This window comes from Hyperolius riggenbachi, chromosome 2 (genome assembly GCF_040937935.1).
Source record: "Hyperolius riggenbachi isolate aHypRig1 chromosome 2, aHypRig1.pri, whole genome shotgun sequence".
In the NCBI taxonomy this organism is placed as follows: Eukaryota; Metazoa; Chordata; class Amphibia; order Anura; family Hyperoliidae; genus Hyperolius; species Hyperolius riggenbachi.
In genome coordinates this window covers 70,748,797-70,772,231 of record NC_090647.1, presented here as the reverse complement: position 1 = coordinate 70,772,231, position 23,435 = coordinate 70,748,797, and the positions used below count along the sequence as shown (strand labels likewise).

The window sequence follows — 23,435 nt, the reverse complement described above, 5'->3', positions numbered from 1 at the left end:
TTCTTTATTTTCAAAAAGCACTTAGTGAATGGCAGTTGCTCCGTCCAACTGCCAAAAAAAAATGTACAGTGAGCAGGGAGGCTGGCCAGTATCTTTGTATAAATCTTTTTTCAGGGAGTGTCTTTATAAAAAATAAAGGCCATGCTGAGAATCCTCTATGGAGAGATGGACTAGCCCATAACCTGTTGGTTCTGTCAGATTTCTACAACTTACTGTAAGTGACAGCAACATAGGATAGAAGTAATTTATGCCTCATTTTACGCAGGAAGAAACGTAATTCTTATTTGTATGCGTTTTAAATTTTAAGATTTTCGTGACAGTTCCTCTTTAAGCAATATGCACCGATATACTTACTGCTGCTTAGAGGGCTGTTGCTTTGCATAGTGGGCTGACCATTAAACAGCATGCTGCTGACAGACTGTGAGGCAACTGGGGTGTTTATAGGCTGCAGGATGTACTGTGTGGCCAATACAGGCGTAGAGGTCTGGTGGATCACAGGATGCAGTACTGGTGAAGCTGGAACAGAGGTGCACAGCAGTTTCTGACGCATTCGATCATCTATCCCTTTTCTTGTGCGGACTGTAGAGAGAGAACAAAACCATGGCACAATATAATCACACCAACTCACCTGTGTCATTAAATACCTGTACTTAAAAACCAAAAAAAATCCTAGTCACTAAAGCTTTTGCTTTATTTTACTTACGTGTCAGATGCATTCTTTTATTTATATGCACAGTATCACGTACCATGGTGCACTAATCAATATACTTGCACTAAAGTTGTGAACTCCATCTTATAATATTGGCATGTCATCTGAATTGTAAATAGCATAGCTGTTAAGCTGCACATCTATGCACCATTTCTCCACAATTTGCACTGCCTGTCGGGATCAAACTGACTCCTTTGGGTGACACAGTGGGGACCAATCAAGGTCATCTTCTCCAATACAACACAACGGGTTAAGCTCAGGGACTGATTCAGATATGCTATATTAATGTATTTCTAAGCAATGGGTGACTAATGCGTTCTGTGACTAGGAAGAAGGGAGGAGGAAAGACGGAGTAGCATCTGCAGCAGGGTAAGGAGCAGGATGGAGATACTGCCTTTAGCCCTGGCAAAGGTAAGGGCATTGACCACCTTGGCATTTCTGTTGAGTATGCAGGTCGGAATATAGATAGTGGGAGGTCAAGCGGGGAATTGGTGTTGTGGTATTGGGTAATGTGTTGGTGGACCAGGCGTTTGAGAAGTTTAGAGGCAAAACGGAAGTAGGGAGGTTAGGGAGTAGTTTGAGGAGTGGTGGGAAGAGCGAGATTTTTTTGCCGCTTGTTTGGGGCATGCGAGGGTGGGAAAGAGGAAGAGGAGTGGGCCTGCGATTACGTAGGTCTCTCTGACATCGACCAGGCTGGAAGAGGGAAGGGGTAGATGGGGAGATGGTGAAGTTGAGAAGGTGATGGTCAGAGTTAGGAACATGTGTGATGCACAGGTTGCTGAGGGAGGTAGACTGAGAATATAAGGTCAAGAGTATAACTGGCGCAGTTGGTGGGGGAGTTTGTGCATTGAGAGAGGCTGGGGGAGTCGGTAAAGAATAGTAGCTGTATGGTGGCAGAGGTGTGAGGCCAGTCGATGGGTAAGCTGAAGTGCCAGAGTATGATGGTGGGGAGGTCGGTCATTACCTTGTTATAAAGCAGAACATACTGAAGAAAACTAAAGGGCACCTGAAGTCAGAGTCTATCATATGAATTTCCTTTTAGGGCTCTTTCCCACCAAGACGTTGCGTTTTACGGGACATTAAGGTTGCATAACGTGCCCCTAACGCAACACATGGTGGTGTTGAAGTTGGACCTCAGATTGAGACGCGTTATGCGGCTCTTGGTGCGCTGTTTTCGTTCTACCTATACTGATAGAACAGCCGCTCCAGGATAGTGATGGGAAGTTCGGATCTTTTCAAGGATTCGGATGATTCGAATCGGATCAATGAAAAGATCTGGATCTTTGAACCAAATCATTTGAATCATTTTACTAGGGAAGCAGACTGGGGGTGAAATGACTAGCAGGACAGGACTTTCCCTGCACTGTACATTCTGTATGTTCTTGTTTCTTCCAGAAAGACATCCACTGTGAACCGAATCGTTCATTGTGATGATCCGGATGATTCGACTCACAAAAAAGATCCGGATCAAATGCATGATTCATTCATGATCCGGACAACATTGAGTATGTGGAACACAGCGTGACCAAGCGTCCTGTTGGACGCGAAACGGCCGTCGCCGACCTTTCCACACCCTGAGCACCCACCGGATCACCGCCACCACAATCAGTATGTATGACATATATTCAAGTATACACTGATGTTTACCCTACTGTATGGAATCGATCTGAAGGATTAAAAGGCAAGATTTACTTATAGGACATTGGTGCACGCCTCTGTTTCTTTGTGTATACTTCTGCTGTTTCCTTCCTTCCATGAAATTTGTCGGAGCACATGTCCCAGCATCCTTCCGATCTCATTACAGGGTTAGTGGAGGCGAAGAGTACCTTACAGCTTCAATTGGTTTCTCCCACGTATTATTTGTATCATTATAGGGAGTGCCACTACTATCTGCTTCTTGAACTAGAAACACTGAGTCCACCACAGTGCAGTGAATATTAGCCATTTGGCTAGTCACTGAGCATGTGCAAGCAGTCAAACGCAACTAAAGCCCAGTATAACGCACAGCATGCTGCACTTTCATTCAAGGTGTAGCCCTACAATGTAACGCACTGTGAACAGCACATTGATTTTTCATTACTGTGAGTTGGGCTGCATTACAGGCTGCTGCTGTAACGTGGGACTTTAACGTCCCACTGTGAAAGCAGCCTGAAACAATACCAGTTGCCTAGTTGTTCTGCTGATCCTTCTGGTCTGTAGTGTCTAAATCACACCAGAAACAAGCATGCAGCTAATCTGGTCAGATTTTCTCAGAAACATCTAATCTGCCTGCTTGTTCAGGGTCTATGGCTAAAAGTATCTGAGGCAGAGGCTCAGCAGGATAGCCTGGGAAGGAAAAGTGCATTGTTTAAAAGGAAATAAATATGGAAGCATCTATATTGCTCTTATTTCAGCTGTCCTTTAACAGGAAAAAAGCAATCTGCAGCAGCCATTTCACTCTCTGGATTTCTAGTTTGGTCTTTACAAAAACTAGATATCCTGGGGTGCTCAAACACAAGAAACTGTTCATTTGGATTTTGTATAAGCTGATATTCTGCAAAGCCATCCACATACCTCTCTGATGTACTTGAAAGGCTGCAGAGTCCTGCATACACCTGGAAAACAAAACACTGCAGATTACAACAAATTTCTACTACAGAGCCACACCACCACTTGGTCACAAGGTCATTTTGCTTTGATAATATCGCCCATATTCAATTCATCTTCTGTTTTAACCTCCCTAGCGGTATGGACAGAAATGTCCGTTCAAAAAAAACATGCTGTGAACAGTGTAAACATGCATACACATCAATACTCTCCTGCACTGTATACTAGACCCTTGCTTGACACATTTTGGCAAGTTACAGAAAAAAAAAAGTTTTAAAAATAAATTTTATCACTGTTTGCACAGAAATCCTGGGGAAATTGAACGCTGGGGAGGTTAAATAACTTTTCAACAGTCTGCAATTGTAAAAGTACCTAAAAAGGAGGTGAAAAGTACTGTCAAGATTATTATGCACATTTTCTTGCTCCCATACATCTCCCACATCCCGTTTTACCACTGTGACCAATGAAATTCTCCGTCCTCCATTTAAAAATGGCGAGGACCCCGTAACTGCTTCCGGGTCAGCACTCCATTAACCAGTAATATCTCACTTGAGCCATAAGGAAACATGAACATTACCTTGCACATCAGTTGTCCTTTCAGTTATAACGGACAGCAACTGATATAGTGAAAAGGGGCCCTAAGGCTTTCAGCTTCCTGAGAGAAGTCTGACTAGATCTAGTCAGAACTGGAAGGAACGGTTCTTAGAAGAAAACAGTGAGAGGAACTGATGGTGAGGTAAGTATGTAATATTAATTTGCAGGTACACCATGTGTTTATTTAAAATAATTTTACTCGGCTCAGGTTCCCTTTGAATAGGAACTGGTTAGTCGTGTGTCTCGGTTTCACCACAAAATCAGAAGACCTGTAACAAATTTATACCTGATTTGGGACAAGGTGTGGTCCAATTTTTTCCACAGAGAGGACATCATGTACGGTATTTCAGCGTCATTTTCTGTCAAAAGATAATCTAAAGTTATTATAAAGGCAACAGAGAATAAGTACCCGTATTTTTCGGACTATAAGACGCTCCTGACCATAAGACGCACCTTGATTTAGAGGACAAAAACCAGGGAGAAAAATATATATACTAAACTTGGTGCATCCATGGTGAAGGGGCATCGTGTGGATTATGCCCTCTTGTGTCTCCGTGTCATCCTCTGTCCCCCTTGTATCCTTCTGTGTCCCCCATGTGTTCGCCTCTGTCCTTGTGCCCTCCTCTATGCTCCTTTGTTTCCTCCTCTATGGCCCTTTGTGTCCCCGTGTCCTCCTCTGCATGGGCACAGTACAGGGTGTCCATGACATTGCGGTGGGTTGGAGGTTGGTATTGGCAGGCATTTACAAGTCAGGAACTCCCTGCATTTGGACTATAAGACGCAGTGAATTTTTTTACCCACTTTTGGGTAAAAAGTCTTATAGTCCAAAAAAAATACAGTAAATATAGAGTAGAAGTTTAGAGCCCATACATAGAAATCAAGAGTGTTTGTTCAAATTCTTCTTTTTGGTGGGAATTGTTAGGAAGTTCTTGCTTGGTGACAAAAATATAAAATTATGCTACACTGCAAAACTTCCACTGGTGATTTGCGGAAATCTGCCATCCACGATAGTCATTAACTTATGGGAGAAAGGTCAATTCAAAGATCTGGAGTGTTTCTAGGGGATACCATTAAGCTGCTAATAATTCTAGTTTCAAAAACCTTTATTTAGATGTTGCAGATAGAAAGGTTAAAATACCATAAAACCCACACAGGGGCTATAAAAAAAAAAAATCTTACTAAGAAGATACAGAAAATCATTATTATTTAGTATTTATATAGCGCCAACATCTTCCGCAGCGCTGTACAGAGTATATAGTCTTTTTACTAAAGGTGGCCATACACTGGCCCAATTCACGGCCGTTTCGACAGCAGATTCGATCCTGGGATCGAATTTGCTGCCAATCGTTCGCGCTAAACGCACCCGCCGATCCGATTTCCTCCCGAAATCGGATCGGTCCGTTGATCGCGCTGTGCGGGAATTTACCCTCGATCGCCCGCGGGTAGGGAGCGCGTCGCTAGCGGCGGCCGATCCGGTATACATTACCTGACGCTGGCTCCCGGGCGTCTTCTCCGCATCTTCTCCGCGCTGCACCCGCTCCATCCCGGCGCTTCCTGTAACTGCAGTGACCAGGAAGTTCAAATAGAGGGCGCTCTATTTGAACTTCCTGGTCACGGAGTGACACAGGAAGCGCCGGGATGGAGCGGGTGCAGCGCGGAGAAGATGCCCGGGACCCAGCGTCAGGTAATGTATGCGCGGGGGGAGGGGGGGGGGGGACAGGCGGCGGCTCCACAGATTGTGATCGGTTTCAGGCTGAAATCGATTCACAATCTGTTTGCAGTAAAGGCAGCCATACGATCCCTCTCTGATCAGATTCGATCAGATAGGGATCTGTCAGCTGGTCGATCTAATGGCAAATCGACCAGTGTATGGCTACCTTAACTGTCCCTCGGAGGAGCTCACAATCTAGTCCCTACCATACACATATGTCTATATTGTGTAGTACATGTATTGTAGTCTAGGGACAATTTAGGGGGAAGCCAATTAACTTAAATGTATGTTTTTGGGATGTGGGAGGAAACCGGAGTGCCCGGAGGAAACCCGCACAAACACAGGGAGAACATACAAACTCCTTGCGGATGTTGACCTGGCTGGGATTCGAACCGGGGACCCAGCGATGCAAGGCGAGAGCGCAAACCACTATGCCACCGTGCTGCCCATTTCATTATGAAATAAACAAAACCCAGCTTAACAATTTGAGCTAAGAAAATCATAACATTTGGCTCAGAAAGCAACTGTAATGAAATATACAATCAGATCATATCAATCCTACTGAAAGATCTCAAAACGTATGAAGGTAGTGAGATAGGCCAGTATTCTCCAACCAGGTGATCCACGGGGACCCTGTATTATAGAAGCCCTGCATGTTATCTGATCAAGGCAGTAATGTGAGCAGCCAACATGATCTTGGATACTAAAGCAAAGCCAATTCCTAGCTAACACTCTTTTGGCAGTAGAGGCAATGTGCCGGACAAATCTAGGGACTGGGTAGCTGAGCTTTGGGGGGGGGGGGGGGTTGGTATCGCCTAAAAATTCTGAACGGATGCAAATGTTACATTCATTTTATTTAAATTCTTGCACTTGTTCGGTCACTTTACAAGCTGCATTAAGCTGTATAAATTGGCATCAACTTGAAATTATTGGCATCTCATTGATTATCCCTGGTCATTTGTGGTCCTTTGGTCACTTTGCTCACCTTTTGCTTTCATTGTTATGTACTCATTCAAGATGGTCGTCAAGCTTTTTCCAAAGAGAGACTAGACATAAAGAAAAAACAATGACGTGCTTCAGCTGATAAATAATCACTGCAACTATTAGAGGTGCTCCAATATGGCACTACACTAGCATTGTTTGTTACAGCAATCAAAACAACTTTGGCAATTCTGGGGTGGAAGCCAACTATATTATTCTTTCATGATCTGGCTGACCAATAAGTGAGAAAATAACTCCCTTCTCCGCTAATAACAAAGGCTGCGATTGGTGACCCAAGTGTAATCCCTTTAGAGGTAGGGATTTTTGAAGCCCACCAAAATGAACACACTTCACCAACTTCTTTATACTTTGAAAAAATGAGGCAAGCAATGTGCCTAAACACATCTTCCTTAATGAAACAGCAGCACAGATTAATCTCTGTGCTTACCTTAGGTAGCTTTGCCAAGAGTCAGGTGTCCTTTAAAGAAAGAAAAAAAACAAACAAAAAAGTTTCACTTACCTGGGGCTTCATTCAGCCAGCCCCCTGCAGCCGCCCTGTGCCCAATCCAATACTCGATCCTCAGTTTTGCTTTTGATGACTTGCAAGGCGATGGGGCACTGCACCTGTGCGGTCTTTTTGGCGTGCGTCCTCGTTCGTGCTCCTGTCGCCAAGAGTGTCCTGCGCTAGCGCAATACGAGAAAACCTTGTACTGTACCGGACGCGCCCGGCACCAGGAGTGCAAAAGAGGGCACGCGGCAAGGGCCGCGCAGTGGTCGCCTCAGTCCCAAAAAGCGAAACTGAGCCGTGGCGGGGGACCCGAGAATCGTTTGAGTACTGACGCACAGGGCGGCTGCAGGGGGCTGGCAAACTTTTTTTAAGTCATTTCAAGTTTCCTTTATTGCATTTGAGATTCATGTGATTCTCAAGAACATCCACAGTCAGAACACACGTTTTCCAGAAGCAGATGAACTCTAGTTCAACCCTTCTCTTTTCTATTTTTTTTTTTTTTTTTAATTGGGAGTACACAAAATGAACTCTACTTCACCTCTCTTTTATTACTCTGAATTCTGAGTCACATAATTATTAAGGGCCCATTCCCACTAGCAAAATGTGGTGATGCGATCATCGAATTTCGGGCACTTCCAGAAGTCCGGATGCGGCCGTCTGTAATTGCCTACAGCAGAGTTCCCCAACCCTGTCCTCAGGGCCCACCAACAGTACATGTTTTGCAGGAAACCACAAACATGCACAGGTGAGGTAATTAGAGTCTCAGCAGAGCTGATTAACTACCTCTGTGGATTTATACAAAACATGTACTGTTGGTGGGCCTTGAGGACAGGGTTGGGGAACACTGGCCTACAGAATTCGGATGCATGCTGCGAGAATCTGCAGCATGCATCCGATTCTTTTCCTGGGTGGCATCACAAAATTAGCAAGCAATGGAAACTGCTCCATTGACTTGCATTGGTTTCAGTTCAGATGCGATGATCCTATCGGATCGCGCTAATGGAAACTGGGCCTAACTGCCATATACAGCTCATAGCTGTATATAACATAACAGATAAATGTTACACTAGATACATACTTTTTGTACAAGTTTAGGCTTGGCACCCACTAAAAAAAATCTCCATTAACCTCCTGGGCATTACGCACGCCGGAGGGTTTGCAGCCGACAGTCCCCCAGTATAATTTGAAGCGATCGGATAGCTGTAATAGCTGCAGCTAGCACTAGGCTAGCTAGCAGTGGTGGTCAGCATCCTCGGATTACTTTTGACCCCCCCCCGATCGCCGCTAAATACATTACCCAGCCTGGATCCAGCGATCGGCGCAGCCTCCCCGGACAGCTCCGCTCTTCTCTATGGGGGCCAATCAAAATTGGATGTGTGTAGGCACACATATCGTATATCCTAGGAGATGGGTATGTGCTACTCTTTCCCCCTGAAAGGCTTTCACTCTGGATAGAGATACAACCTATAACACCTGTAGCACTTACATACCAGGTTCCCTTTAAAGCATGGATCACATTTCATATCGAGTACTGGATGAAAAAGTAAACAGAATTCCAAGCCTGTAAGTTAGGATGTATTAGCAGCGCTGGAGTGCAACATGTGCTATGATGAGTTCTTACCAGCAGACATCCAGGAATGGCCCCATCATCCGTATGCTGCTCTGCATACTCCTTCAGGTTGGGAGACTCTGCAATGAAGGCTCTGCATGTAGAGGGGAGCTTTTCTTGCTGCAAGTAACCTACAAATCAAAGAATGAGACTTCAGCCGCTGCATCACAACACTGACAGCATTGCTTGTTTGACATGCGACAGACACACTGCAGGCCAAATGGTGCTGGATACTGAACAAAGGAGTCAGCACTTTGAGGTGTAATGATTTTAAATACTCAACTATAAAAAAAGGCAGGGAGCACTTATTTGAATCACATGCTTTTTGCCATGGAAAACAGAGCTGTGGAGTCTGTACAAAAATCCACCGACTCCTCTAATTTGCATATTACAATTTTGTTGATTGAGAGTATTTAACATGAAATGCATCTCTTAACTGCCAACTGGGGTGTGTTTACTGTCCTGGTATTTTGGGGGGTGCTAAATTGTAAGCACCCCTGTAAAGTATAAAAGGTGCTCATAGGACTTTGGGCTCCTTAGCGCACCTAGGCTGCAAAAAAGTGCCACACATGTGGTATCGCCGTACTCAGGATAAATAGTATAATGTGTTTTGGGGTGTATTTTTACACATACCCATGCTGGGTGGGAAAAATCTCTGTAAATTAGATTTTTTTTTATTTATTTTTTTTTACACACAATTGTCCATTTACAGAGATATTTCTCCACCCAGCATGGGTATGTGTAAAAATACACCCCAAAACACATTATACTACTTCTGAGTATGGCGATACCACGTGTGACACTTTTTTGCAGCCTAGGTGCGCTAAAGAGCCCAAAGTCCTAGGAGTACCTTTAGGATTTTACAGGTCATTTTGAGGCATATGGTTTCTAGACTACTCCTCACGGTTTAGGGCCCCTAAAATGCCAGGGCAGTATAGGAACCCCACAAATGACCCCATTTTAGAAAGAAGACACCCCAGGGTATTCAGTTAGTAGTATGGTGAGTTCATAGAAGATTTTATTTTTTGTCACAAGTTAGCGGAAATTGATTTTTATTGTTTTTTTTTTTTTTCACAAAGTGTCATTTTCCACTAACTTGTGACAAACTCCTAACGGAATACCTTGGGGTGTCTTTTTTCTAAAATGGGGTCACTTGCGGGGTTCCTATACTGCCCTGGCATTTTAGGGGCCCAAAACCGTGAGGAGTAGTCTGGAAACCAAATGCCTCAAAATGACTGTTCAGGGGTATAAGCATCTGCAAATTTTGATGACAGGTGGTCTATGAGGGGCCGAATTTTTTAGAACCGGTCACAAGCAGGGTGGCCTCTTAGATGACAGGTTGTATTGGCACCGAAGTGCAGGAAGCGCAGGATGTTCTCAAATTGTGACCTGGACATGGCAGCAGAGAACATGGGCATGTGATGTATTGGGTGCGTAGACCAATAAGACCGCAATACATTCTTTTTGACTACTAGACCCATGTTAAGGAGGCGGCCCCAAAAAATGTTACATTCAGAAACTTGGAGTGGTTTCCACCGAAAAGGCTGGGCATGGTAGCTTCTTGGATTGGCGGTTGCGTACTGTGTGGCATAACGGTTGGTCTCAGCCACAATTAAGTCGTAGAGACCAGCAGTGATCAGGGAAAAAAAATTCTGTCACTGAGGTGCGGCGGTTGAGGGGTGATCAGAAGCCCGCAGGGGGCAGATTAGGTCCTGATGGGTAGGAGTGCTAGGGGGGTGACAGGACGTGATTGATGGGTGTCTCAGGGTGTGATTAGAGGGGGGAATAGATGCAATCAATGCACTGGGGAGGTGATCAGAAGGGGGTTTGAGGGGGATCTGAGGGTTTGGCCAAGTGATCAGGAGCCCACACGGGGCAAATTAGGGCCTGATCTGATGGGTAGGTGTGCTAGGGGGTGACAGGTGATGACAGGAGGTGATTGATGGGTGTCTCAGGGTGAGATTATAGGGGAAAATAGATGCAAGCAATGCACTGGGGAGCTGATCGGGGGGGGGGGGGGGGGGGGTCTGAGGGCGTGGGCGGGTAATTGGGTATCCGCAAGGGGCAGATTAGGGTCTGATCTGATGGGTAGCAGTGACAGGTGGTGACGGGGTGATCAGGGTGTGATTAGAGGGGAGAATAGATGCAAGCAATGCACTGGTGAGGTGATCGGGGGGGGGGGGTGGTCTGAGGGCAATCTGAGGGTGCGGGCGGGTGATTGGGTGTCCGCAAGGGGCAGATGAGGGTCTGATCTTATGGGTAGCAGTGACAGGGGGTGACGGGGTGATCAGTGGGTGATTAGAGGGGAGAACAGATGTAAATAATGCACTGGCGAGGTGATCGGGGGGGTCGGAGGGCGACCTGAGGGTGTGGGCAGGTAATTGGGTGCCCGCAAGGGGCAGATTAGGGTCTGATATGATGGGTAGCAGTGACAGGTGGTGATTGATGGGTGATTAGAGGGGAGAACAGATGTAAACAATGCACTTGGGAGGGGATCTGAGGGTGGGTCTGTGGGCGATCAGGTGCCCGCAAGGGGCAGGTTAGGGTCTGATCTGATGGGTGGCAGTGACAGGTGGTGACAGGGGGTGATTGATGGGTGATTACAGGGGAGAATAGATGTATACGCAACAAGGGGGGACCTGGGGGGGTCTGGGGAGGATCAGAGGGTGTGGGGGGGGGATGATCAGGAGCCCCCAGGGGGCAGTTTAGGACCTAATCTAAAATATAGCGTTGACAGATAGTGACAGGGGATGATTGATGAGTGATTAGGGGGGTGATTGGGTGCAAACAGTGGTTTGACGAGGTGATCAGGGGGGTCTGAGGGGTGCTGTGGGCGATCAGGGGGCAGGATCAGTGTGCTTGGGTGCTTACTAGGGGGGCTGCCTCCTGCCCTGGTGGTCCCTCGATCACTGGGACCACCAGGGCAGGAGGCAGCCTGTATAATACACTTTGTATACATTACAAAGCGTATTATACAGTTTCTATGCAGCAGATCGGGGGTTAACAACCCGCCGGCGCTGCTAATTGGCCAGCGGGTTGACGTCGCGGGTGGGCGGAGCCTAATGCCGGTGAATGCGCACACATTTAAGCGCGCGATCCCCGACTATTCAGTCCTCCAGGTACCACCGCCGATCGGCGTTACTTGGTCCTGGAGGTGCCACTTGGCCGACGCCCTTAGGTAGTGGCCGATCGGCAAGTGGTTAAACAATACCAGTTACCTGGCTAGCCGGCTGATCTTCTGCCTCTAATACTTTTAGTCATAGACTAAAACTAGTCCTTGGTAAGAGTACTTGTAGAAGACAGGAACAAAGAACATCTATTAGGCCCTAGGCAATGTAACTGTGGGTACATGTAAGAGTGATATGCAGGTACTCTGCAGGGGAATAAGGAGATTCTTCCTCTATTACACATTCTTCATGTACAATCTGAACCAAGTTTATGGGTGATAAACAACACATCTGTGTTCAATGTGCACAGCATTCTCAGTGGATTCCCTGCAGCTCTGTGGGGAGTGCATATGTAGAGTATAGTACTACTGTGTAACAAAGTAAACCTGAGACAGATGAAATTAAAGTTTTATACATACCTGGGGCTTCTTCCAGCCCCCTTCATGCCCCCTTCATGCTAATCAGTCCCTCGTTGTCCTCCTCCACCACCTGGATCTTCTGCTATGGGTCCAGGTACTTGAGCCAGTCGAGCATAGTGCGCATGCACACACTCTGCTTCTGGGAGCATATTACACCTGCGAAACACTATTGCGCAGGTGCAGAATGTTTCTGGCTGTGGGAGCGGCACGTGGCCGGACTGCCCTGACTGGCTGAATTACCAGGACTCATAGCAGAAGATCCAGGTGGCGGAGGAGGACAGCGAGGGACTGATTAGCCTGAACTGGGCTGGAGGAAGCCACATGTATGAATAAAACTTATTTTCATGTGTCTCAGGTACCCTTTATTTCGTAGTCATCAAACCAAATTTTAACAACATATTAAATTGTTTGATTTCATGAGCAAAGGAAGTGCAAAAATTTGCATAAATCAGCATCAACGCAGAATTATTTCCATCTCATTGACCATCTCTAATAACACAGCTACACATCAGGCTTTATTTTTACATCATAGATGTTATTTAGTACGTATTTAAAAATACGGGGACTGCTTTTGGAAGCAACACAAGTAACTAATTTTGATTGGTTCATTTCATTTTTGTGGACTAAGCACAGCTATTACTGTATATATAAATTATTTATGATGACTATTATCTGAGAAATAGAACATTTTATCATATTTTCTATTTTAATCACAGTGTAAATTCATTAGGAGTCAGTGGATTTTCTCCCGACTCCAGGTACCTAAAAATTGCCCCGACTCCACAGCCCTGGTGGAAAATGCATATTATGAGTCTATGAAACAGAAATTGCATAGGTCCACGATTCGCGATTTTACTTATTTGAAAATTGTACAGTGATTTCCTTTTTCCTGCAATTCACATACAATGATTTGCTTTGGAGCCTCAGAGGCATGTGTCTTGTGCATGCTGCATATTTTATGTAAAAACATATTTAGGTATGTATTTTTTCTCTTGTTGAAAAGGTAGATTAGTAAAAATGCATATAAAATCACAAATTGACAAAAATGCAGAAACGCACGCTTTAAAATGCTTGCTTTTCTGCATGGAAAATTGTGCTCCCAGCCTCAAGTGTAAACTAAGCCACCCATTTTTACCTGAGAGAACTTTCTTTGGTGCTTATGAATTAGGCCAGGGGTCCCCAAACGTTTTGGGTCGAGGGCTGGGTTAACATACTTCAGACTGCTGGGGGGCCGGAGTATACATAAAATAATGTAGACGTCTTTATGCACCAGACAGTGAAGAATAACCATGTGACAACCTGCAGTCCAATAGGACAACAGTGTCACCTGATGTGGAATTTGATTGGAAACCAGCGAATTGGGGTGGGGTGCAAGGTGGGGTGTAAACTATATTTGGAGGTGGTGAAGGATCTTGGCAGGGCCTGTTATGGTATGACTGTGGTATAATTGGTTTTGACTTTTGCTATGTGGGTTATGAAAATTTAGTTGGGGGTGGGGGGGTGTCTAAAATAAATAGATTTATTAAAGTTAATATATAGATTGAAGAGTATATTGAGTTGAAAAATCCGTCTTTTTTCAGGCAATGATGCAAGCGATACCTGAATCTAAGGCGGATGCCTTAAATTAATCAGGAAGTAGCCTGGCGGCAAGGCTGAGCCTGAAAAAAAAAAAAAAAAAAGGAAACCAGCGAATTACTGCTTTCTGGCTTCATTCTATATGTGGACCCCCAATATTTAAAGATGTAGTTGACCGCATCTGTAATACATTTTGTATTTGGGGGCCGGTAAAAAAGCCTTAGGGGGCCACATTCGGCCTGCGGGCCTTAGTTTGAGGACCACTGCATTAGGCTGTCTACCAACGGCCCTGCATACAATTCTACTGTCCGATAGGATAGCAGCTGATCACAAAATAACCAGCTGATCTATTTCACGAATGGCAGCTCCACCTCAGGGTGTGGAGACACAGCGGGAAATGCTATTCACGCCAATAAGCAAATAGCTTTAGTAAAGTTGTGCGAGAGACGATGGCAGTAGCCGAAGTGAGCGCCGTGTCCAAAAGCTGCAGAGGAATGTCCTGAGCTGCCATCTATCAGCTGCAATCCTAGACTTTTCTGTGTGGGAAATACAGAGCAGCCATTGATAGAAGGCCTAATACGCAAGTACCCATTTATTTAAAAAAAAAAAAAAAAGAACTTGCACTTTGTATAAATTAGAAGGCTACTAAATGTTTATTTTTTTAGCCTTTTAGTAGTCAATTTATTTAGAGGCTTGCAAGTGCTCCTGGACAATTTCAGCATTTTTTTTTATCACTATCACCACAATAAAAAAAGTATTGTTCCACCTCTTGACATTTACAACAATCAGTATCAAAACAAGCACACAGTAGGGGGTTTTCTTGGAAACAAGTGTTCTTATTTATTCTTCATTTGTAAAGTCTTCAAATTGCGGACATATCGTATGGATACAAATTCAGAGTTCCAAATCACACACAGTAGGCAGTCTTATGTGCGATTTGGAATTCTGAATTTGTATCCATACGATATGTCCGCAATTTGAAGACTTTACAAATGAAGAATAAATAAGAGAACACTTGTTTCCAAGAAGACCCCTACTGTGTGCTTGTTTTGATACTGATTTTTTTTTTTAATGTTACATTTCCCTGCTAATTAGTACTGTTGTAATGTGTATTTGTGGTCACTTGTCACTAGGGGGCAGTGTGAGACAATAATAGAAGACTCCTGCTATCAGTTTCTATATATTCTGCTTGTAGAGAGAGATCAAAGCATTCCAAGAATTTACAGCACTAAGAGTTCTGTCGACTGAGGACAAAAGAAGTGTGCTTATCTCAAGTGAGATTACTCTATCGAAGCTGCTAATGGATTAAGAAAATAGAAAGCCAGAATGATATAGATTTAGTCTGTAGCTTTATACAGGTGAAAAAAGATCCTAAGGCAGTACGGTGCCACAGTTCAGAATGCTCTCCACTAGCAAAGCAAGATCAATTTGTAGTCTCGAGCCCCCCCCCCCCCCCCCATTAAAAAAAAAAACATAAGACAATGGGCTTGATTCACAAATCGGCGCTGGTGAAAATCCCTTTATCACGCCTAAACTCAGTTTAGGCGCGATAAGTTTAGGCGCGATAAGTATAGCACCAACTGGGTTAGCACCGCAGCTGATCAAAGGTTTTGCACTAGCAAAGTCTGGTGCACTTCGCATAGAATTTAATGGCGCTGCTTTGCGTGTGGGACTTTGCGCGCGATCTAAACTTATCATGCCTAAACTGGCTTTTCACCAGCGTGGTGCAATGGTTATCACACCTAGACCCATATGCAATTCACTTTTTCACCTGAGTTTTCTCCTAAGTGATAATTTTAGACTTGTCAATAAAATGCCTTTTACACCACCAGAAAGCAAAAACATACTGAAAATAAATTTGATAGTACTTTTTACCTACTTTTTGGTACTTTTTAAATTGAAAAGTGCTGGAAAGTTATTTTAAATCGAAGATGAAAAATTATCTCCTAGGAGAAAACTCAGGTGAAAAAGTGAATTGCATATGGGCCCTAAAGTCTTTTAGGCATGCTAACTGGGTTAGCACCGCTTTGTGAATAGAGCCCAATAACTCACTTTGGCAGGTAAGGGGCAGTTTATATACGCTATGTATAGATGTCACCACTATGCAGTAGAACCCTTTTTCCAGGAATCTACTAACCAGCACCAATCAGCAGCAGTACTCAGTGGTGAAGGCCAACTTCTTCGGCTGTTTGTTGACTTTGCTGTGCTCTACAGCTCCCCGTAGCTTAATATACTTTCACTTTCTGTATTTTATCATTTAATACAGAGTTTATGGTATGATTATAGAATGGCGCAAAGTACTGTATTAGCTGGAGCTATATTTAACATTAAGTCTCAAGCAACCAGAAAACACTAATCCGGCATCAGCCAATCCCTGTCGGTGTCGGATAACTTAGATTTTACTGTATTACCACACAATAATAATCCTAACCTATATATATATATATATATATATATATGTGCTGTACATCATTCTGCACGATAAAACTAAATTGGCACGGATATTAAAACTGGAACTGATGCTATAGTCTTCAAGCTGCAGGAATTTGCATAACTATTCTCATAATCCTGCATTAAAGAGACTCTGTAACAAAATTTTCAGCCTTAGTTCTTCTATCCTATAAGTTCCTTTGCCTGTTCTAATGTGCTCTGGCTTACTGCAGCCTTTCCTAGTTGCACAGTGGCTGTGTTATCTATGTTATATGATCTAATCTGTTTCCTTCTGTCAGCTCTGTCGGGCTAAGGCTTGAATGTGTGGAATGTGCAGGGCTGCTTGTGATTGGATAGAAGCGATGCACACCCTCTGCAGGCCCCCTGCAGGCTCTGTATGACTCACACACTCTGCTTATGTGAGCCCATCACAAGCTGGTTAGTTTGTTTGTAAACACTGCCTAAAACTGTTAATTACAAGCCAGGATTGCAGCAGAGAGTGGCAGAAACAGCACAGAGGGGCCCAGGAGAACATAATGAATAGAATGGTATGCTTTTTGCTGTAAAATGTTAGAGTACAGATTCTCTTTAACTCTGAAGGACTAACATTTCATTAACCATTTATACAGATCACCTTTGCTCGATAAATTCTCAGAATCGTTTCACAGAACAGAATCGTTTCACAGAACAGAACTGTGCCAGCAGAAAACACTTGGGGAGGAAATAGGCAGACCAGATGAATTGTTCAGTCGCAGTTGGACTGATTTTTAGGGTGACTGTGAGTGGCAAAAAGTGTTTAGTTCTTTTTAAAGACCATTTTAATATTTGTTCTACTCTATGTATATTGGGAATGGAAGAACAAAGGTAGGAGGCAACAGGGAAACTGTTCATACAGTGAAAAGGTGTCTCAGTCACAATCGAAACCAAAAATATCTGCAATGACAGCTGGGCAATTGACAATTAGGGGTGCTGCTGAATGCTATTCCCCAGGTCTTTCCAGACACAAAGCGTGACAGATGCCTGGAGTAGGCAGTTCTCCAATCAAAGCACCCTCTATAACTTGAAGCATTGTAACTTGTTCGGATAGTGTGGTAATCGCACCTTTTTTCCAGTGGATGCTGGTACAGGATCCCCTGTAAACCAATAGTGAAAATAGAAATCGGCACACAGTCTTTACCAGGAACAGTAAAAATGTATTGTTCCATCACACACATATATATACAATCGTCCAACCATACACCGACGATCGTTTCGGGACCGGATTGGCCCTGAAACGATCGTCAGTGTATGGTCGGACAGTTGTATATGTGTGTTATGGAACAATACATTTTCACTGTTCCTGGCAAAGACTGTTCGCGGATCTCTACTCTGACTATTATATTTCTTTACCTCTCTGGCGATATAGACAAGCCTGATTTGTCCAGAGAAAAAAATAGGTTAATAGTTATGGACGAGCTCAGTAGTTCTGAGGGCTGGAACCTAATAGAGCGATTTTCTGAGCATTTAGGGAGCGATTCAAACCACTAGCGATTTCCCTAAACGCGCAGCTAATGTTAATGGATGGGCCAAATTCCACTGGAGCGATTGCCAAATCGCAAAACGCAGGACAAGCAGCATTTTTCGCGTTAGCGGTTCTGCAATGTAAAGTATATAAATGCTGGCGTAATCGCTCATCAAAACCTGCACAGAGCGATTTTGCTAGCGCTTTGAAGTTACCGCACACTGTAAAAAAATTAATATTAATTGAAAGGACCAGAGTTAAAAACGCTAATCGCTACACAAATCGCTGGCAAAACGCTTACACTTCTGCTACGCTCATGAAATCGCTTTCAAAACGCTAGCGATAGCGATTTGTAGTGGGTTTCCGGCCTAAGGCAGGGTTCCAGTTTTCACATTTTCACACAGCAAGGGATTCATATGCAAATTTTCAAATGCTCTGGAAACCTGCTTCGAAAAATTCACATGCGACCATAAATTTTAATGTGAAAAACAGCACATTTTCTGCCAAAAAGCTGAAAAGTAAGGAAATTGTGGCCTAGCAAAAAAAATAAAAAAAAATTAACATGATTTTTGTGTTTGAAACTTTTATTATACTCAAAATATATACTAGACCCTTGCTTGAAACCTTTTGGTAAAATTACAGGCAACAATTTCATGAACATTATTTGAAGCACTTTTTGCACAGCCAGCAGAAATTGAACGCCAGGGAGGTTAACAATGAATGCTTGGTCTAACGTTTGACTATTGTTCTGATTGTTGTCAGGGGAACTAGCTCATGCTGACTCTTAACCTCCCCGGTAGTAAACCAGAGTCAGGCTTGGGTGGAAAAAGAAGCCAGGAGCAGTAGTCCCAAGCCTGACTCAGGGTAGCTACCGGCGGGTCTATGCAGAGGCTGATGTGCAGTCGGTGTTTCATCTCACCTCCCCCAGGATCCAGACACTGGCAGTCATTTTCCTTCCGGTCCTCGAAGGCTCTGGATCCCTCTGGTGAGATCGCCGATTGTCGTCATGACAACAGGTGGCAATCTCACTATAAGGTTACAGCACCACCCAGAGGACAGAGGGAGAATCCCAGCGCTGGATCCCAGGAAGGTAAGTGCAGGGCTGCCGCAGATCTCACCGTGGGATGATTATTTTTCTTGGTTTTAGTTTTAACCACTTGCCGACCGCGCACTCATACCGCGCGTCGGCAAAGTGGCAGCTGCAGGCTAATTAATCAGGAAGCAGCCGCTCGCGCGAGCAGCTGCTTCCTGTCAATTCACGGCGGGGGGGCTCCGTGAATAGCCTGCGGGCCGCCGATCGCGGCTCACAGGCTAAATGTAAACACAAGCGGAAATAATCCGCTTTGTTTACATTCGTACAACGCTGCTACAGTAGCAGCGTTGTACCAGATCAGCGATCCCCGGCCAATCAGCGGCCGGGGATCGCTGTCACATGACAGGCAGGAGCCTGTTAGAGGCTGCACTGGACAGATCCGTTCCTGTGCAGCCTCGGATCTCCGGGTAAGGGAGGGAGGGGAGGGAGGAGAGGGAGGGGGGGAATTTCGCCGCGGAGGGGGGCTTTGAGGTGCCCCCCCCCCCGCAACACCCAGGCAGGCAGGAGCGATCAGACCCCCCCAGCACATCATCCCCCTAGTGGGGAAAAAAGGGGGCGATCTGGTAGCTCTGCCTGCACCCTGATCTGTGCTGGGGGCTGCACAGCCCACCCAGCACAGATCAGCTAAAATAGCGCTGGTCCTTAAGGGGGGGGGGGGTAAAGGGTGGGTCCTCAAGTGGTTACATTGCCTTCTCGATCGCATTCCTGAAGCTGGCAGTATTCTGTGCAGTCTGTAAAGACTTAAAGGAATCATCAGTCAAATGACACGAAAGCTTAACTGGGGCTTTCTCCAGCCCCTTGCAGACAACTGTCCCACGCTGACAGCTCCGTTCGAAACCACCAGCCCAGGGTCCTCGCACAGTGCAGAGGACGACCTTACTGTGCCTATGTTCAGTGCCACTGTCAATCAAGCCCAAGTTGTACACGGCATACTGTGCAGGCACAGTAGTTCTGCGCCTGCGCAGTAAGCCGCGGACACGTGGCCTTGAATGACAGCGGCGCAGTATAGGACACCTGGCGAGACACCGTGCGGGGACCCTGGGCTGGCAGCGTACAGCGGAGCTGCGGCGTGGGACATGTCAGCTGCAAAGGGCTGGAGAAAGCCCCAGGTAAGTAAATTGACTTTCGTGTCATTTGACTGATGATTTCCTTAAACTGCACATGCACAGGGTGCTCCTGGTTATGTGCGCACAACCGAGAAGGCGCACAGCGATGGCCACGCATGCACAGTCAGCGATCTTTCGGTGGGGCACAGAGGCACAACAATGCCGATCAGGAGGAAACCAAAGGACTTGTAAGACTGGAGTGTGTGTTTCCTATGGCTAGATCCTATCCCAAAATATACTCAAAAGTCAGCAGGTGCTGCCAAAAAAACAGCAGCATTAGGGGTTTCATTCCGAATTCCTTTTAGGGGATAGATATTGACATGAATGGTTCTATGCATTGTGAAGTGCTGTAGCTATATAAACAATATACAATAATATTGTACCCCTCCCCATAGGGTACACTGGTCTGCGAGCTCCTTCATCACTCTGTCACCTGGCTAATGTCGCTATTCAGTGACAGCTCCCTTTGACAAGAAGCCCCCCACAGATACAATGCTTAGTGGGCTATACAGGGGCTCCAGCTCAGTCAGACGGGAGGCCGGGGAGGAAGTACTGGGGCTGCCCCGGGAAGACTCTGCTGAGCAGCAGATGTCACACAGCGAGGGATTCTGGGAAATCCGGGCACAGCTCGTCCGCCACTCACCCAGGACCAGCCGGGCCACATCGGACGGGAGCAGCATGGCCGTCACCCGGGACTGGCATCCGAACTCTGCCGCTGCCAGTCACTACACCCACTAGCGCTCTCCCGCCATGGAGGGCTGTGCTGGCGCGTAATGCTTCCCCAGGAACCCGCGCTTTCTGTTCCGCACACACACAGTTCCGGTGTGGAGACACAGTGCTCTCTGTGCTTGTCTATGAGGGATGCAGGTTCTTGTGTCTGTGTTTCTACCAGCCTATGAGAGGTGGAGGCTCAGCCCCTCTCACACTGTCACAGTCACACTGTCACTACACCACTGCATCACTTATCATAACCTATACAACTCCAGGGAAACCTCATAGCTCTCAACTGTCCCTCTTTTGGAGGGACAGTCCCTCTTTGGGATCCAAATCCCGCTGTCCCTCTTCTTTCTATTTGTCCCTCAGGGCTAATGTACAGATGTAAATATATGTATTTTTCTACTGAAAAAATGTGTTTAATTGACTTTAAACTTTACTCCCATCTTTTAAAATGATAATTTATCACCTATTGTCATATGTTAATATGAAGAAAAATGAACCAGGATAGAAAGGACCAGAGTGGTTTGAAATATAAAACAACATATTTTTCTCATGAAAACTTTGTATGCCATGCATGACTAGGGGTGTGCAGGGGGCGCGATTAGGAGTGTGGCAGGGGCGTGGATTAACTACTTAAGGACCACGGTGAATGAAATCTACGCCGTTTTGGTGGTTACCTGGCTGGCAGGGTGTAGATTTCAATCACCGCTGCAGCATGCATCCGCCCTTTTCGTCGCTCCCTGCCGATCTCGCCGCTGAATCCCCGCCGTGTCCCGTCGCAGCTCACTTGTTCTGACTGTATCTATGACGGCAGAGCCCTGTGAGCCGGTCTGGCCCTGTCTTTCAATGTAGGCAACTCCCATAGGCTTACATTGATAGACACGGTCAGGCAGGCGCGGAGCTAGGGGGGGTCGGGGTAGGACAGGTGCCCCCGGGCGCTAGGTCCCCAAGGGCGCCCCCAGCTCAGCTGCAGTGTTTTTTTTTTTTTTTATACAATTATTTAATCAATACGCGCTGCTAGGCAGCGCTCACCGCCAGCCGGCCCGGGCCGGAATCCGGATCTCCCCATCCGTCAACGGGTGACGTCACTGACGTCACACTTCATGGTCGCCCGTCGCACCGCCGCGCAGCGTCCATATAGAAGTGGAACGCTGCGCAGAGCGGCAAGTCAGAAGAAGAGGCGCCGCCAGCTAGCGAGCCAGCCCAGCCCCGCAGCCCGGCCCCTGCCCTGAGCCCCAGCTCAACCAGCACCATCCCTCTGGAGGCTAAACAGGGCCAGGCAGGCCGCAGACAGCGTGGAGCCCCCAGGTGAGCCAGCCAGCCACCCGGACATTACTTCTGGAGGGGAGAGCGAGCGAGGGAGAGCCCCCTAAGGTGCTCACAGCTCTCCCTCCACTGCGCTGCTCCCCTCCGGCACACCTGACTACCTATTCTGGGCACATATACCCCCTGGCTACCTATATACCGGGCACATATACCCCCTGGCTACCTATATACCGGGCACATATACCCCCTGGCTACCTATATACCGGGCACATATACCCCCTGGCTACCTATATACCGGGCACATATACCCCCTGGCTACCTATATACCGGGCACATATACCCCCTGGCTACCTATATACCGGGCACATATACCCCCTCGCTACCTATATACTGGGCACATATACCGCCTGGCTACCCATATACCGGGCACATATACCCCCTGGTTACCCATATACCGGTCACATATACCCCCTGGCTACACATATACTGGGCACATATACCCCCTGGCTACATATACTGGGCACATATACCCCCTGGCTACCTATATACCGGGCACATATACCTCCTGGCTACCCATATACCGGGCACATATACCCCCTGGCTACATATACCGGGCACATATACCCCCTGGCTACCTATATACTGGGCACATATACCCCCTGGCTACCTATATACTGGGCACATATACCCCCTGGCTACCTATATACCGGGCACATATACCCCCTGGCTACCTATATACCGGGCACATATACCCCCTGGCTACCTATATACCGGGCACATATACCGCCTGGCTACCCATATACCGGGCACATATACCCCCTGGCTACCCATATACCGGGCACATATACCCCCTGGCTACATATATACTGGGCACATATACCCCCTGGCTACATATACTGGGCACATATACCCCCTGGCTACCTATATACCGGGCACATATACCCCCTGGCTACCCATATACCGGGCACATATACCCCCTGGCTACATATACTGGGCACATATACCCCCTGGCTACCTATATACTGGGCACATATACCCCCTGGCTACCTATATACCGGGCACATATACCCCCTGGCTACCTATATACCGGGCACATATACCCCCTGGCTACCTATATACCGGGCACATATACCCCCTGGCTACCTATATACTGGGCACATATACCGCCTGGCTACCCATATACCGGGCACATATACCCCCTGGCTACCCATATACCGGGCACATATACCCCCTGGCTACCCATATACCGGGCACATATACCCCCTGGCTACCCATATACCGGGCACATATACCCCCTGGCTACCCATATACCGGGCACATATACCCCCTGGCTACCCATATACCGGTCACATATACCCCCTGGCTACACATATACTGGGCACATATACCCCCTGACTACATATACTGTGCACATATACCCCTGGTTACATATACTGGGCACATATACCCCTGGCTACCTGTTC

General features: G+C 46.2%; 1 protein-coding gene across 1 annotated transcript in view; it reads right to left on the bottom strand.

Annotated features, from left to right (window-relative positions):
• The window catches only part of NPAT (nuclear protein, coactivator of histone transcription), a 56,504-nt gene extending 35,738 nt beyond the window's left edge, over positions 1 to 20,766 (bottom strand). Inside the window, exons 1-6 of the mRNA XM_068266891.1 lie at positions 20,633 to 20,766; positions 8,711 to 8,829; positions 6,586 to 6,646; positions 4,176 to 4,248; positions 3,263 to 3,303; positions 355 to 579 (exon numbers count right to left, since the gene is read on the bottom strand). Coding sequence (XP_068122992.1) covers positions 355 to 579; positions 3,263 to 3,303; positions 4,176 to 4,248; positions 6,586 to 6,646; positions 8,711 to 8,829; positions 20,633 to 20,669 — 556 coding nt within the window. The 5' untranslated portion in view covers positions 20,670 to 20,766. The remainder of the gene's footprint in view (positions 1 to 354; positions 580 to 3,262; positions 3,304 to 4,175; positions 4,249 to 6,585; positions 6,647 to 8,710; positions 8,830 to 20,632) is intronic.
• Positions 20,767 to 23,435: the final 2,669 nt, after the last annotated feature.